Source organism: Copadichromis virginalis, linkage group LG3 (genome assembly GCF_057382275.1).
Source record: "Copadichromis virginalis isolate Kocher_CV1m ecotype Utaka linkage group LG3, C_Virginalis_male_GT1.1, whole genome shotgun sequence".
Taxonomy (NCBI): Eukaryota; Metazoa; Chordata; class Actinopteri; order Cichliformes; family Cichlidae; genus Copadichromis; species Copadichromis virginalis.
Genome location: NC_140620.1, coordinates 29,140,163 through 29,158,009, shown reverse-complemented (window position 1 = coordinate 29,158,009; position 17,847 = coordinate 29,140,163). Strand labels below are relative to the sequence as shown.

At 46.5% G+C, this 17,847-nt stretch overlaps 2 protein-coding genes across 2 annotated transcripts; both read right to left on the bottom strand.

Moving 5' to 3' along the window:
* Positions 1 to 463: 463 nt before the first annotated feature.
* Positions 464 to 1,357, bottom strand: LOC146713995 (uncharacterized). Its single transcript, XM_085439392.1, has one exon. It carries the CDS (start codon positions 1,355 to 1,357, stop codon positions 464 to 466), a length of 894 nt encoding a protein of 297 aa, XP_085295518.1.
* A 38-nt stretch (positions 1,358 to 1,395) lies between these two features.
* On the bottom strand, positions 1,396 to 13,756 carry LOC146713994 (uncharacterized). The gene is made up of 3 exons (XM_085439386.1): positions 13,489 to 13,756; positions 6,675 to 7,399; positions 1,396 to 1,416 (listed from the first exon to the last, which is right to left on the bottom strand). Exons 1-3 carry the CDS (start codon positions 13,754 to 13,756, stop codon positions 1,396 to 1,398), a joined length of 1,014 nt encoding a protein of 337 aa, XP_085295512.1.
* Between the last annotated feature and the right edge of the window lie 4,091 nt (positions 13,757 to 17,847).

The window sequence follows — 17,847 nt, the reverse complement described above, 5'->3', positions numbered from 1 at the left end:
TACAACATTTTAAAAACTTTAAACATGTTGCACTGTAACAATCCTTATTCTAGGATACAGGTATATATTTTACAGTAATAACAGTGGAAACACAAAGTCGACAAATCAAAAGCTGATGGTGTTCGACTATAAGGTTTGCATAATGTTTATATGAGCTATATATGATAAAGAGTAGGCAGGTTTATACTGTAATCGAATAATTTTATGTTACTAAACTGCCAGTAGATTTAGCGTGAAATTTTCTGCAAGCGAGATTATATTTATTCTAAGTTAGTAGCAAATGTGATTTTTCCTCTGCCGTCAAAAGATGAATACAATGATGGCCACATTAATATAAACAGGCCCCTTTATCTCAGCATAAATACACCTTCATACATCACTCTATAATCACACGACCCAATTCATCTCTTACCCCTAAAAACGTATTGTCTTCGAATCTGTTTGATGACATTAAGAAGAATTTTTAGTGATTGTTGCTTATACAGCTCACAAATTTACCATTTCTGTGTAGAAATAGCAGTGGTAACACCAGACTGCTTGGCAGATTAAACCAGGCTTCGCATCCCAATGTAACACAATTAACATTTTCTCTTGAAATGAATTGTATAGCCCAAACCAGGCCCCAGCAAAACCTTAATACCAGCAGCACAAGTACAGCCGTAATGGTGTAACATGCTCTCTGCTTTGACTGGTCAAAGCCTCCACCGTGTTTTCTTGGTCCTGAATGAATCAAACCACAAAGAACAGAAAGGCTGCAGAAGGAGACAACCATCAGCAATAGTATCAAATGGCAAAAATCCAAAAAGAGAAAGGCATTATTATTTATCATCCAGCCTATACCTATAAAGCAAAACAGCCAAATACAGCCAATGCTTATGTTTCGGATTCTGATCCCTCTTTGGTTTTTCAGGCTCACATAAGTTATGGGGTGAATAACAGCCAGATAGTGCTCCACGCAGGTCAGGGTGTGAAAGTAATTCTCTCCGTGCCACGTCAAAGTAAAAAGAGTGTCCCCTACTTCTAACATGTTCAAATTTTTCTTGTAGATACCACAGCAGCTGAGGATATTCCCTGAGATGCCGACCAGCTCCATGATGACCAGGTGGTAGGTGAAGCTGTCAGAGTGGCTTATCGTAGAGGGGGAGCACTTCTTATGCCATTCTTGGAAGCCATGGTAGAGGATGAAGATGCAGAGAGGGAGGAGGAGGAACAAATTTGTGATGCTGAATGTGGTGAAGATGAGAGAGCCTGGTTCTGACATGAGGCATTCAAGGTCAACTGGAATGTGGGCGTTAATTGAAGAAAGGTTTGGGTGAAGAAAAGTGGAGTCACTGGAAGAGGAAGAGTTTACTGACATCTAGAAGATAATCAGATGAATAAAATGTTAATATTACATCAGCTGTACGTGTATTTGTCCTGAAAGAAAAGAAGCAAAAATGACATATTGATGTTTTCAGTAAAGTATGTACAACCTTCAAATACATTTTTTGATAACAAAACAACACTATTTTCTAAATTGCTCTTATATCTACACAGTTCAAGTCAATTTCAGTCAGTATAAAGAAAAAAATCTGCAGCAATTGCAGCTTTTTTTACGTGTCTTTCATTGATGGGATCTGCATTTTTTAATTTTGACTAAAAAGAAATATGTCAGATTAAACAGTACTCACATGAACACAAACAGGAAACATCCAAAAGCAAACAAATAGTTTAACAAGTGTTAAAGGACACCCACCTTTTCAGTAGTGCTTATTTCCAATCTTCCTTCTATGGTGTTAGAATGTGTGGTAAACTGATATCTGCACTTTATACAGCACTTTAAATCATTAGTGAGTGTTCATATCACATGTGGGAGGAGGGAGGAGGTTTTGCATGTTGCAAAGCAAGCTGTGATGTTTTGAATGTTTTTTAATTTTTTGTATTTTTCATTAGGTGAATGTTAATAATGCTCGCTCCTCTTTCATGGACACCAGAGCATGACCCAGGGACCCAAGATCTATTATTAGACTTATTACTTCTAATACTATAACTACTATGTACTGCTTCTCCCAGAAATGTAATTCTTGCCAGTTCAACTATGTTATTTTGCAGTCACTTCCTTAATGTGGTAGTGTACACTAACCAGATTCCTCCAACAGTTTTGTGTTTTTTACAGAATCCAAATCAACTTGTGATGAAATAGATGGTGCTTGTTTTAACAGCCTTAAGGGTTCAGAGAATGTTATGACGGATGCATTATGTATGTATGCTTAATTTGGTCTTGTTTTTTTTTTCATGGTTCATTTCTGTAGGAAAATTTTCTCATTGTTCTCTCCACTTCCAAGCTGACCAGAGCGTCAGCATTTCCCCCCTTGGCTCAGAGATTATTATAACCATAAGAGATTACAATGAGATTTTTCTTTGATATGTTAACACACAACTTATACTTCACAAGTGAAACACAAATCATTCACATGAACGTAAATCTGTATTAAAATCAAATTTTCTTACCTCTCACCTAAACACAAACCATGAAAACGTGATTCCTCTTATCTGTCATGCCTACAATATTTCAAATGACTTAAATATAAACAACTAATGTGTGAGTTACCTGATTTGCTTTTTTGTTTTAATTAAAAAAGAGGTTTTATTTTGTTTCTAGTAGAGAATATAAGGTAGGAGGTTTGCTTTCTAAAGACTAACATATCAGCATGAATTTCCAAGTGATATAGTTCAACAAACACATAGTGTAACAGATATTTCTGTTTAGTCATATAGGGTGTTTAGTCATGGTTAAATACAATAGTGCATCACTGCATTAATTGTGATTATTCAGTGAAGAAGAAAATTGATATCAAAAGCATACAGAATTTCCCAGAAAAAACTAAGATAATTAATTAGCAGAAGAATCTTTCTTGGCTCATATATTTAGTTCTCCAACATGCGTACTGGTTTTTTAATTCCCCAACTCTCTGTGGATGGTACTCATGGCCATTGATCAGTGGGCTTTGATCAGTGGTTGTTGATCAATGGTCATGAGACTTTGCATAATTAAGATTAAGGAACTGACCTCCCAGCCCATTGTTCCTTCAGTGGGCTGGTTTCAGTCATTATGCAAATGTACTGTTTATAAGATTGTAGAAACCTGCAGTCAGCTGAGACTGAAGAAGTCACTTGGATTAGTGACGAAGCGTTTCTCCCACAAAAAGCGACGTCCAGATGAACAGAATCAACTTTTGGAGGTCCCCAAGGTTACTTACTGATCTACTTTTTGGTCTCACCTCTGAGACATGGAAAACAGACCACCGGACCTGCACAGAGAAATAGACACGAGAAATCCAAGAGGAATGTGACATAGTGCGGGAGAATGCATGGAAGTCAACAGACAGAAGTGAAAAAACATTATGATGGGAAAGTGAGAAGCTCTGTGTTATATCCTGGCGATCGTGTCCTCATCCGAAATCTGACCCCTAGAGGATGAACGGCAAAGATTCATAATCACTGGGAACAGGATATCCATGTTGCCATTCGTCAAGTTGCTGAAGGCCTTCCATTTTTTTTTTTTTTTTTTGCCTGTCCTGTTTGGTTCTTTTGCCATCAGAATTATTGTCTAAATGTGAGCCTTGCCGTAATGGTCTATTTGATTCACCTTATATTGTTTATTTTATTTATTTTTTATTTTCACTTGCTAGATATGGGACAGACTTGAATGAGGAAAAGAAAAGGGAGAAGGGGGGTTGCAGTGACGTGCCCGTGAGCTCCGCCGGCAGCCAGCTGTGCCAGAGTGACCGAGCCCCAGGCCGAGAGGCTGAGGGCACACCACCCCCGAAGTAGCCAAGCGAGCCCCAGGCTCCAGGCCCCGATAAGCAGCCACCAAGGAGGCCCATCCCTGGACACAGAGGGCGTCTGAGGGCGTCTGCCACTGGCAAGGGAAGTGGTGGGGGAGATAGGCCTCCATACCTTGGAGGACCTGGGATGTCCCCTGAGAGGTGGCGTCTGATACCCGACCTGACATATGGACACAGACAAACAGGCACACACAGATACAAACATCCATTCCCACCCTCATGCTCTCATATGCAATTACTCAACACTCACCCAACGTAGAGACAGACATAGAGAGACACTGTACACACAATCACACTCCCCAAGCGTACTCTAAGCCCCGGGTCTAGGTACCCTTGCCCCTGGAGGGGGAAACTGCACCCAGACCCAGGTGGTGTTACCCTTTTCCCTGGGGTGGGTAGAAGCAGACCGCCCCAACTCCACAGCAGCAGGGAGGCCCCACATTCCAAACCCCAGTCGGACGGCCAACTTCTCCTCCTAGCCAACCTGGGTGTCTATTGTCTTGTGTAGTTTGGGAGATGATTGGATGATGGGGTGGGTGCAGTTTTCTCTGGGGTGGAGTCAGGTGGGCTGCCCCGGACTCTGTGGGGCTGGGCGGTGCTGCTGCTGCAGGCCCCGGTCCGGATGGGCCTGGGCCCCCTGGGCCCTGGTGGGTTCCAGAGTGTGGGGGTGCCTACTGGGGTCAGCGGGGGAGCTGGGGTCAGCGGGGGTCAGCGGGGGAGCTGGCCCCAGGGAGGGGCCGCTTGCCCCTCTCTTTCTTCCCTCCCCATCCTCAGCTGCCTCCCTATTCCCGCTCTACCACACCCACCCACACACGCAGGGCTTGGGGTGCAGGTGAGGCAGTCCCCCTCTGTCCCCTTCTGGCCGCCTGTGCCTCAATTTTATTCTGCCACCTAGACATCCACATTACTCACACTTTCACATAACACATACATATAGGGCCTTGGGGGTGGGCACATTTTACAGCATCCAGAGGATTGTCGGTGTACTCCAACCCACCTCTGGCGCTGGTGCCCTACCCTCAATTTTAAATGCATTTAGACACTAAGGGTTTTCGGGAGGAGCCGTGCTGTTCTCTGAGAGGAAGCAAGTACCATGCTCTCCTGAGTTTTAAATGCACTTTAAAACAGCACATAGCAACACTACATATGAGCAGGCGTAGGGAGGTTTGAGGTCTTCACTCACCCTGGTTCTGTTAGCCGAAAGGAAGTATAAACAAAAAAATTTGTAACAAAATATTTTCTATATTTTTCTATAGTTTGAAAACAAGAGTTAAGATACACCTTTACTATGCTTTAAAGTGAAAATAATTGATCAAAAACCACGTTAATTGCAAAAAAATGACTATATGTTTAATCATTATTTTTTGAAACATCAGAATCAGAATCAGAATCAGAATCAGAATGGGGTTTATTGCCAAATGTTGAGCAGGTTTACAACATTAGGAAATTGCTGCGGTGCTTCAGTGCAAACATGGTGTCATAAATAACACTTAAATAGACATGGAAAAAATAAAAGTAGGGATAAGAATTAAAAATGCTACGTGGAAAGATATGTGCATGAGATATACATGAGATATATACATGAGAGTAAGAATTAAGAGTGCTACGTTGAAAGATATATACATGAGTGCAGGTGGTGATCAGTGCCAAACATGGAATGATACAGTGAACACAGCGTAGGGTCATGTGTTAGTGGCGGGGACAGTCATATGGTTATTGTTCATGTGTCCAACAGCAGAGGGGAAGAAACTGTTCTTATGGCGAGAGGTTCTGGTGCGGATGGACCGGAGCCTCCTGCCTGAGGGGAGCAGGTCAAACAGACTGTGTCCAGGGTGAGAAGGGTCAGCTGAGATCCGAGCTGCACGCCGCAATGTCCTATTTTGGAAGCTCATGGCTCAGATTGGCTTTGTTAAAGTCCCCAAGAGCAATGAGAGAGTCCGGGAATGTCCGCTCCGTGTGGAGAATCTGCTCCGCGAGTGCGCACTGAGCTGCCTGCGCATCTGCGTCTGGCGGGATGTAAACAGCGGCCAGGATGAATGAAGCAAACTCCCGCGGAGAATAAAACGGTTTGCAGTGGATAAAAAGGTATTCCAGAGAGGAAGAGCAGTGCTGAGCAATCACTGTCACATCTGTGCACCAGCCACTATTGATGTAGAAGCAGAGACCTCCACCTTTGGACTTACCGGAGAGAGCGGTCTGCCGGTCCGCGCGCAGCAGATGGAAGCCCTCCAGTTTGAGCGCGCAGTCTGGGATGTTCTCACTGAGCCACGACTCCGTAAAACATAAGACACAGGAGGAGGCATATGTTTCATATGTTTTCTGTGCTGTGCTTTTTACATGAAACTTCTTTCATCAAAGATAAAATTTTTATGTGCTGAGAAAATAAGAAACAAATGTGAAATGGATACAACTTATGTTGGATATTTATTTATAAATATAATATACTAATTTGATTTATAACCACCTATCTACAGCTTCTTCTTTTTCTGCCTTCAGTTATTCTTCCTTTGTAATTTGTGCTCAGGACACAGACTACAAGAAAGCAAATGCTAATAGCGGCATTGATTTGCTACCTAAAAATCAGATTTTTACTTTATTTTTAATTACTTTGTGCAATTGCTTACTAGTCTAAGCACAACATGCTTCAGTGATTTGTTTGTACCTTTGTTTATATTGATCCTATCAACGCAAAACTAGCTGCTATTCTCAGTGGATGTTGTTTTTGCAAAATACAGAGTTTCCCAGTCTTTTCAAAAGTAGTACATGTAACACTATACTAAAGAGAAAATGTAACCAGACAAAGCTTGTCATTATTACACAATTACTCCCTCCAAAACCATAGATTACAGTCCAAAGCACACTAGATGCAAACTTCAACAGCAGCATTCCCAGTATGTACAAAATGGTGTAAAATGCTCTCCGCTTTGATTGGTCAGTCTTATCCGTCCCCCTTTCTCCTGGGCCTGGACGAGTCAAAACACAGAGAACAGAAAGACTACAGAAGGAGATGGGGATTATGGACAATATATTTAAGCAGAGGTGAACAATGATGAAAATGTTTTCTTTCATCACTGAACCTGCCCCAGCAACACAAAGCACCCAGACACAGCCAATAGTGGTATTCCTCATTCTGATCCCTCTTTCATTTTTCAGGTCCAAGTAGACGATGGGATAAACAACAGCTAGGTAGCGCTCCAAACATGCCAGGATGTGAAAGAAAGTCTGTCCATACCAGCGAAAATAATTAATAAATGTTCCTACTAGTAATATTATTAAATCTTGCTTGTAGATTCCAAAACAGCAGATGAGACACCCAATAATACCAATCAGCTCCATGGTCGCCATGTGGTAGATGAAGCTGTCTGAGGGACTCACTGTTGTTGCTGAGGAGGTGGAGTGCTTTTTCCACCATTGTTGGAGGCGATAGCAGAGAATGACAATGTAGAGAGGGAGGAGGAGTACAATTTTGGTGATACTATATGAGATGAAAATATAAGAGCTTGGTCTGGAGAGGAGACACAGTGTGCTTAAAGGGATAGAGGTGCTGAAAGAGGAATCATTCACTGGCATGTCTGAAAAAGAAAAAGACAGACATGAAATGCCTTTGCTACATGAGTTACTTATCCATCTATTCAAGAAGAGTGGTTCTTCATCTATTAACCAAACTGTATTTTTTCCATAAATATATTCAATTTATTAAATTTGCTTATGATACACTGATGCACTTTACAAGGAGTGAATGATAAATAATGATATTAAAATGTAGTCAGTGTGTTTCAACGTAAATTCATAATTTGTGAACTCAAGTGGACTTTTGTTTAGCCTGACAGTCAAATAGATGATGATATAGATGAAATAAAATAAAATAGATGATGGTATATGAGGGACAATAACAGCTTAAATATGTAATAGAGGTTTTAAAGTATACTCACCTGGTCAGTTGTTTGATCACCTTGTACTGTGAGAGACTGCTGTAAGCTAATCCAAATATGAGGAATCTCATGGGAAACATTAATGCGGGTGTTTGCGTAACAGATGGAGGACTACCAAGGAGTTTTGCATGTTTCCAAACAAATTCTCCCACTTAATCTTTTTACACAGTTAATGTCTGTAGGGAAATTTTGCCATCACTTTCTCTGATGACCAAAGCATAGAACATTTCTCAAATACTAAATCTGAGTGGATATTTCCATTAACAGACGAAAAAAAAAAGTTTCCATCAAGTGCCTTCATCTCACACTCAAAGACACCGCAGCAGTCAGAGATTCACATAAGATGCCTTTGAGCCCATACATCTGCCTGAGAAACAAAGGAAAAAAGAATCTTCTCATGAGCATTTTTGTGATTTCCTTCCTCTTTGGAATTAAAAGAGACCACCCAGACACATGAGATATCATTGGAAAGCCCAGTATGCCTGTTTAGTACATCAGGACTTAGTAACTTAGTAACTCAAATATGTTAAAAAGATATAGACCAAAAACCAAGGTCTATCACAGAGGACATAGCTGAATAGGCTAGTTTGCAGGGGGTGTTAACAATGCCAGCATGTCTATTGTGAAAACTGTAGAATAGGTTGCTCCCCATGTATGGCTCGCACAGTATGCTTTAAAATTTATCTGAATTTATATTCTTTGGCTGTCCACCAAGAATAACAGCTTTCATTCCTGTATTGCACATGCATGAAACGTAAGACGATTTGACCTGCCTCATTTCCATCTGCTGTTTATTTACTTTCAAGCTTTTTGAAACGCCAAAATGTTGAGGAAAAGCACAAAGTTTTTCAAATGGATTGCCAATGAGGTGGAGATGTTGCTGTGACTAACACAAGGGTACAAAGTTGCAAAAGCAAGCGAGAATATAGACTGGGAGACATACCAAAACAAATACGCTGAAATTAACATTCCGTCTTGAAGAAAAGCTATCTGGAGCATGTACAAACTGATATTAATCTTTAATAGGGCTTTGAAAAATGGGAAAAACCAAAACAACTGCTGTACAATTCCATCCGCCATCTTAGCTGAATTGGTCACATGGTCACATGACTGCATCATATGACTAAAATGTGTCACCATTTTCGAAAGCCTCTGTTTTCGCAGTCCACACTGCAACGTGAAAGCAGCATTTTCAAATTTATCCACTTTGGAGAGCATTTTCAAAAAGCTCCATTTTTCTTGAACAAAAACGCCATCTCAGTGTGGACGGAAGCCCGAAATAGAACAGTTTGTTGTACTGTCTGTATCAAACCGATATTATGAAACATAATTTGCAATAATTTAAATTAAGAATGCAAATATCAACACAAAAACAGATCTTACACATCAAATCATTTATACCTTTCCACTCTCAGTGTCAAAATAAAATATATAACAAATGAGGGACCAATAGTTTAAGTTGACCCTCACCTTGTAATCTAATTGTAACATTGTAGCTTTAGCTTGAATGATTAAATAGCGTTTACCCTCACTGACTTTATTTTTTGTTGCTGTTTTGTTTGAACAAGATGTTAATTTTCCTGTTCTGTGTAGAAAAAGCAAACGTTACACCAGACTGCTGGCAAAATGTACCCTTAGAAAAAAACATTTCATAATCAGACAATAATTTCCCTCTGAATTATTGAGCACATCCCCAAATCACAGTCCTGGCAAACCTCAATACCAGAACAACCAGCAGGACCACAGTAGTGTAGAATGCCCTCTGCTTTGACTGGTCAACCCTGTCCCTGTTCCCCTGGGCCAGGACGGATCAAAATACAGAGTACACAAAGACTGCAGAAAGATATAGTTATTATTGATATTATATGGAGGCAGAAGTACACAATGAAAAAGATGTCTTCTTTCATTGACAAACCTGCCCCAAACATAGAAAGCAGCCAAGCACAGTCACTAGATATATTTCTCATTCTGATTCCTCTTTCATTTCTCAGTCACGTGATGGGATGACCAACAGCCAAGTAACGCTTCACATAGGTCAAGATGTGAAGTCTCTCCAAACCAGTTGGACAAATACATAAGGCCCCCACTAACAGTATATTTAAATCTTGGTTGTAGTTAGCGAAACAGATGAGGATACATCCAAAACTATAAATTAGTTCCATAGTGACTATGTTGTCATGGAACGCTGTGCGGCAGGCAGGAGTAGGACCCAAAATGCAGGACTCACAGGCACGAGGGAATAAACTCAAAAGGCAGCTTTATTGCGTAACAGAAGATGATAGGCGATACAAAACTAGACTGGGGAAAAACTAACATACGCAGAGACACAGGGAGATCCACACAACATGAGGGACGACGTCACGCTGAACAGAGGGAGACGCAGACAGAAATACACAGAGGGTTAACGAGGGGAGTGGGAACACACGGGGAACACAGGTGACACTGATAGCCATAACGAGACAGGGCGGGGTGAACTGAACACTGACGGGAGAGGTGAAACAGGGAGCACAGAGGTTCAGACAGGAGGAGAGAGAGCACGAGTAGAACACCAACGTAACAGGCAGGGGAGACATGGAATAAACACGAAAGGGGACGAGGGCTCATAAATACATAGAGGGCACACAGGGGGAAGAGAGAGCACGGGGAGAACTTAGACATAATGGGCAGGGGAAGCATGGAATAAAACATAAGGAGAGACGAGGGCTCACAGATACACAGAGGGGCACACAGGGAGACATGAAGGGCAAGGGATCAAAACTAGAAGCCATAGAATAAATCACACAAGTACAATAATACGAAAATCACAAAGAACTAAAAACGCTGGGTCAGGAGACCCAGGACCGTGACAGTACCCCCCCCTCAAGGGCTGGCTCCAGACAGCCCAAACACAGAAAAACAAAACCAAACAGAAAACAACCCAGGGCGGGCGGCGGGGGACCAGGACGGAGGGCTCGGAACAGAAAACAAAGAGCACAGAAAACACCGGAGCCCAAGAAAACAACCCAAAACACAGAGCAGTTCAGGGGGCCGACCGTGCGGAAGGCAACGGCGGAGACGCGGAAACAGTTCAGGAGGCCGACCGTGCGCAAGGCAATGGCGGCGACGCGGAAACAGTTCAGGAGGCCGGCCGTGCGCAAGGCAACGGCGGCGACGCGGAAACAGTTCAGGAGGCCGGCCGTGCGCAAGGCAACGGCGGCGGCGAAGGAGACGACGGAGCAGTTCAGGAGGCCGACCGCGCGGAAGGCAGCGGCGGCGGCGAAGGAGACGACGGAGCAGTTCAGGAGGCCGACCGCGCGGAAGGCAGCGGCGGCCCTCCAGTCCCAGGCGTGCCGGCCATGGCCCGGTGGGCGCAGGGCCAGACGAGGCAGCTGATGAGGATGCTGGACCAGACGAGGCAGCTGATGAGGATGCTGGACCAGACGAGGCAGCTGATGAGGATGCTGGACCAGACGAGGCAGCTGATGAGGATGCTGGACCAGACGAGGCAGCTGATGAGGATGCTGGACCAGACGAAGCAGCTGATGAGGATGCTGGACCAGACGAAGCAGCTGATGAGGATGCTGGAGCAGACGAAGGCTCTGAAGAGGAGGCTGCGGCAGACGAAGGCTCTGAAGAGGAGGCTGCGGCAGACGAAGGCTCTGAAGAGGAGGCTGCGGCAGACGAAGGCTCTGAAGAGGCTGCAGCAGACGAAGGCTCTGAAGAGGCTGCAGCAGACGAAGACTCGGAGGCCGGGCCAGGCGAGGTTGCAGAGGCTGAGGCCGGGCCAGGCGAGGTTGCAGAGGCTGAGGCCGGGCCAGGCGAGGTTGCAGAGGCTGAGGCCGGGCCAGGCGAGGTTGCAGAGGCTGAGGCCGGGCCAGGCGAGGTTGCAGAGGCTGAGGCCGGGCCAGGCGTAGCAGAAGCACAGGCGGATGTAGCCGGGCCAGGTGATGACGAGGCGGTCGCAGATGGCGGCTGGACAGGCTCCTCGGGCCCTCCAGCTGATGCGGCGTGAGGCTGAACGGGCCCCTCGGACCCTCCAGCGGAGACAGGAGGCTGAACGGGCCCCTCGGACCCTCCAGCGAAGACAGGAGGCTGAACGGGCCCCTCGGACCCTCCAGCGGAGACAGGAGGCTGAACGGGCCCCTCGGACCCTCCAGCGGAGACAGGAGGCTGAACGGGCCCCTCGGACCCTCCAGCGGAGACAGGAGGCTGAACGGGCCCCTCGGACCCTCCAGCGGAGACAGGAGGCTGAACGGGCCTCTCGGACCCTCCAGCGGAGACAGGAGGCTGAACGGGCCTCTCGGACCCTCCAGCGGAGACAGGGAGGTGCTGGTCGGGCTCACTGGAACCCCCAGCGGACGAGGTAGATGGCGGCGTGGGAGCCGCGGAGTCCTGGATGAGCTCATCCGAGCTTCCAGCAGGAGCTGAAGTAGAGCCAGAGAGGATTGGGACCCCGGGCTCAATGTTAAGCTGGCTAGAAAACCGCACTGCTACGGGGAACTGGGCCAAAGGTTCAGGTGCGAGCTGAGCTGCTGGACACACGGGGACCTGAGCTGCTGGACACACGGGGACCTGAGCTGCTGGACACACGGGGACCTGAGCTGCTAACGGTGGAGAAGTAAATGACTGCACAGGGGACTGAACTGATGTCTGTAGTAACGGTGGTGGTGAGGGTGGAGTAGGTGGTGGAGTTAATGACTTCACAGGGGAATGAACTAGAGGTAGTGACGGTTGTGGTGCTGGTGGTTGAGTGGGTGACTGTGCTAAAGGAGGCTGCACTGGGGACACCGGAGACTGCACTGGGGACACTGGAGACTGCACTGGGGACACTGGAGACTGCACTGGGGACACTGGAGACTGCACTGGGGACACTGGAGACTGCACTGATGGTTGTAGTGGAGGTGTAACGGGTGAAGGAGTGGCTGAAGTGGCTGTGGGTCGGACGGCTAGTGGCTCAGCTACAGGGTATGGCAACGGCAGGGCTATGGGTTGAATGACTGGCTGAGTAGCAGCCTGAGTGGCTGGGTGTAGTGACGGTTGTGGTGGAAGAGAAACAGGTGGCAGTGTGGATGATGGAGCTAAGGGCGACTGAGTGGCAGACCGAACTGATGACTGAAGCGATGGTAGAGGTGAAAATGGAGCTTGTGGTGGAGTTAATGGCTGAGCTAACGGGGACACAGGAGACTGAACTGAGGGTGGCTGCGAGGGAGCTAACGGAGCTGTGAAGGGCTGCGAGGGAGCTAACGGAGCTGTGAAGGGCTGCGAGGGAGCTAACGGAGCTGTGAAGGGCTGCGAGGGAGCTAACGGAGCTGTGAAGGGCTGCGAGGGAGCTAACGGAGCTGTGAAGGGCTGCGAGGGAGCTAACGGAGCTGTGAAGGGCTGCGAGGGAGCTAACGGAGCTGGGACGGGCTGCGAGGGAGCTGGCTGAGCTGGGACGGGCTGCGAGGGAGCTGGCTGAGCTGGGACGGGCTGCGAGGGAGCTGGCTGAGCTGGGACGGGCTGCGAGGGAGCTGGCTGAGCTGGGATGGGCTGCGAGGGAGCTGGCTGAGCTGGGACGGGCTGCGAGGGAGCTAACTGAGCTGGGACGGGCTGCGAGGGAGCCGACTGAGCTTCTGGTAGCACAACAGGTGAATTAGAAGGCTGAATGTCCGGCTGTGGGGTGGCGCGTCGGCGGCGTGAATGCCGTTTCTTTTTCCCCACAGATGGCTCCAAAGGGCCGGGAAAAACCACATCCGGCCGGTGAAACTGACGCGGCTGCTCCAGGGTGGCTGTTGTCTGTTGCTGCTGGGCCAAGTCTGATATTTCCCGAGTTCGCGCCGCCTCCCGGGCGTTATTCAAATTGGCCAATAGGTCCAAACATCCACTGACCTGGCGGAGATGAGAATTTCCTTTGAGGATTGCTTCGATAGCATTTATCCCCACAATCTTGGCCCTTGTATTGGAAGTGTGGGTTATCCACTCGACTAGGCGTTGGACACGTATCAGATCGCTCTCCCCGGGTAAGTCTGCTGGGTCCATATCTGGTGACGTCGTACTGTCATGGAACGCTGTGCGGCAGGCAGGAGTAGGACCCAAAATGCAGGACTCACAGGCACGAGGGAATAAACTCAAAAGGCAGCTTTATTGCGTAACAGAAGATGATAGGCGATACAAAACTAGACTGGGGAAAAACTAACATACGCAGAGACACAGGGAGATCCACACAACATGAGGGACGACGTCACGCTGAACAGAGGGAGACGCAGACAGAAATACACAGAGGGTTAACGAGGGGAGTGGGAACACACGGGGAACACAGGTGACACTGATAGCCATAACGAGACAGGGCGGGGTGAACTGAACACTGACGGGAGAGGTGAAACAGGGAGCACAGAGGTTCAGACAGGAGGAGAGAGAGCACGAGTAGAACACCAACGTAACAGGCAGGGGAGACATGGAATAAACACGAAAGGGGACGAGGGCTCATAAATACATAGAGGGCACACAGGGGGAAGAGAGAGCACGGGGAGAACTTAGACATAATGGGCAGGGGAAGCATGGAATAAAACATAAGGAGAGACGAGGGCTCACAGATACACAGAGGGGCACACAGGGAGACATGAAGGGCAAGGGATCAAAACTAGAAGCCATAGAATAAATCACACAAGTACAATAATACGAAAATCACAAAGAACTAAAAACGCTGGGTCAGGAGACCCAGGACCGTGACATATGTGGTATGTGAAACTGTCTGACTGACTTGCTGTTAATGCTGAGAAGACAGAGTGCCCTCTCCACCACTGTTGCAGAACATATTAGAGGATAAGTGTGCATAGGAGGAGGAGGATAATGGTGATGCTGAAGGAGATTAAAATAAGGGACCTTGGTCTGTAGATGAGACACTGTATTTTCAAAGGGAGAGAATAGCTGATCAAGGAAAGAAAGTCATTGAAGGTGGATGAGATTACTGACATCTGGAAGAAAATATAAAATAACAATCACATATACAACATAAAATCATATCAAATGTCAAACTGAGAAAATGTACTACTGTAAAAACAAAATAAGCTGATTTTGAATTTGATGGCAGGAACACATGGCCTTGTCCTAATTTTCCAATATAGATTTTTGACCTTGATCAATTAATTCAAAATTTCACAGTTTCTTTAATGATATTATGTACATCACACAAGATACTTAAAGACTTTGCAATTTCACATTGAGAAACAGTATTCTTCAACAAATTGTATATGCAGTTTTTTCCAGATTGGTGAAAATATGCCTGTCTAAGATGGTCTCGTTATATTATTTTCACTACCATTTAACTTTTAATATTTTTCATGAGAATACAAATTGTCTCACTTTAAACTTTTCTTTTTTTCTTTCTTTTTTTTTTTGCCTGACCCATTTGGTTCTTTAGCCGTCAGAATTGTTGTCTGAAGACCAACAAGGATACCCAATGGATTTATTTTGCCAAATGGATCATCGTGGCATTGCCGTATTGGTCCATTTGATCAACCTTTGTTTTTATTATTTATTTTATTTTCAGTTGTTACAGATGGGACAGACATGAGTGAGGGATAGGAAAGGGAGAGAGAAAGAGGAAGGAAAAGAAAAACAGAAGGGGAGAGGGACAGTGAGAAAGGGGGGGAGGAAAAAAATCTCCTGGATCACCTGTTGAGAGAGAAAGAATAGAAAACAAGCAAAAAAAACAAAGCAACATACTAAACACAACACCATCGCATTAATCTAGCTAAGTGTAAACAGCAGTAAATACTAAATATTCAATGTTGTTGTGCAGCACGCAGGACAGACAGCGCACAATGTGCTTTGAAGTAGCAGCCAAGAAAGGTGTAATTTAAGTCTACGAGCAGTGAACACACATGTGCATACCTGTGTGGATCAGTGTGCTTGTATTCAAATGGTTTCCCCATGTAATGGTCTGCAAGAGGATGTAGCGAGCCATAGCCCCGTCCCCCAGGGCGTGAAGCAGGTATGGAGGAGATCCAGGCTCCAGACATCCAGAGGCCCCAGAGTGCGAGACCCCAAGGAGGACCACCGGAGGGGCATCCGTGCCACCCTCATGGGAAGGGCTGAGGATCCCCAGACGAGGCGTCACCCAGTAGCCACCGAGCAGAAGCTAGAGGGGGCTGCACCGGCGTGCCGCCGGCTCTGCCGGCAGCCAGCTGTGCCAGAGTGAACCGAGCCGCAGGCCCAGAGGCCGGAGGCCCGAAGGCCCCCCCCGCATCCCGGAAGAGGCCTGACCGAGCAACAGGCGCCAGGCCCTGCCAAGTAGCCACCAGGAGTGAGCTGGTACATACCTGAGCGCCCAGCCCCGGACACCAAGAACCACCAATGCACCGACCCCTGAGGGCATCAGTCACCGGCAGGGAGTGTGGTGAGGGGAGATAGGCCTTGGAGGGCCTGCGAGTTCCCAGAGAGGTGGAGTGTAAGACCCAACCTGACATATAAACACAGACAAACAGGCACACACAGACACAAACATGCATTCCCACCCTCATGCACACATATGAAAACACTCAGCACTCACCCAACGTAAGGATTGACATAAATGGACAAGTACACACAATCACACTCCCCAAACATACTCTATACCCCGGGTCCAGGTACCCTCTTCCCCAGAGGGGGAAACAGAACCCAGACCCAAGAGATGTTACCCTTCCCCCCGGGGTGGAGGCAAGAAGACCGTCCCAGGCTCCGCAGCAGCATGGAGGCCAATCGGACAGCCAACATCTCCTCCCAGCCCCCCCGCCCCGATGGCTAGTAGAGAACGGGGGTGTGTGAAGACCCCATACCTCCCTCCTCCCGCTCATGTGTAGTGTTGCTGCGTGTTGTTCTAAAGTGCATTTAAAACAAGGGAGAGCATGGTGCTGCTGCCAGAGAGCAGCAGGTGTTAGCACGGCCCCTCCCGAGAACCCTCAATGTCTACATGGATTTAAAATTGAGAGGTGGGCACCAGCGCCAGAGGTAGGTTTAAGTACACAGACCGTCCACTGGACGCCGTTAACGTGCCCACCCTCAAGGCCCTATATATATGTGTGTGTTATGAGAGTGTAAGTAATGTGGATGTCTAAGTTGTGAGATAAAATTGAGGCACAGGTGGCCAGAAGGGGATAGAGGGGGGGGAATGTCTCCCCTGCACCGTGGTGACACACCCGCACCCCAAGGCCCTACCTGTGTGGGTGGATGTGGTGGAGCGGGAAGAGGGAGGTAGCCGGGGATGGTGAGGAAAAGAAGGGAGGGGAGGATGCCCCTCCCTAGGGCCAGCTCCCCCGCTGACCCCAGTAGGCACCCCCGTCTTCTGGTACCCACCAAGGCAAGGGAGCCAAGGCCCATCCAGACCGGGGCCTACGGCAGCAGCACTGCCAAGCCCCAACTTTAAACTTTTCTTATGGTTTCTGGCTCTTTTGTGAATAAAATATGTTTGTTTTTTGGTTTTTGGTTTTTTTACAGTGTACTCAGCATCCAAAGTCTTTTTGAAATTGCGGTTTCATGACCCGTGGGGTTGTGTTTCTTCAAAATCTTTAAAATGTAAAGTTGTAATATATTCATATTCCAGGTATTCCTCAAAAAATATGTTTGTAACATGAGGCCATTTGCTTTTTTATTTATTTTTTCATTAATTTAAAAAAAAATGCAGTTTTTGTATCACTACCCCACTCTTCCACAAGTGGAGTCAAAAATGACCCCAAGCAGTTCCTGTGGAATCTTCTATGGAACTTTCATTCTGAAGCAACTCTGACTGTCCCACTTACACTTCTAAAGGATCAGGAATGAATTTTTACACAGTAACATACATGATTTAAAGTCAGGGCTGCACATAAGTGGTCTGCAGGTGTGCATTCAATGTCAAAATAAAAGGAAATTCCCAGAAATTCCAAGAATACGCGCTTCTTTTGCGGTGGAGGAACACCAAAGTAACTGCTTACCGAGCTTGCTTCTTCGACATCTTTAAGAGTTCTGAACAAATATCTGTCCTCCTCCAGAACATCTAATGTACACAAACAAGCGTTCCAACTTCTTATCTTTATTTTGACAGCAAATGCGCACCTGCTCGACCATTTATTTGCAGCCCTATTTATAGTTTCCTGTGCATTTCAAACATTGCC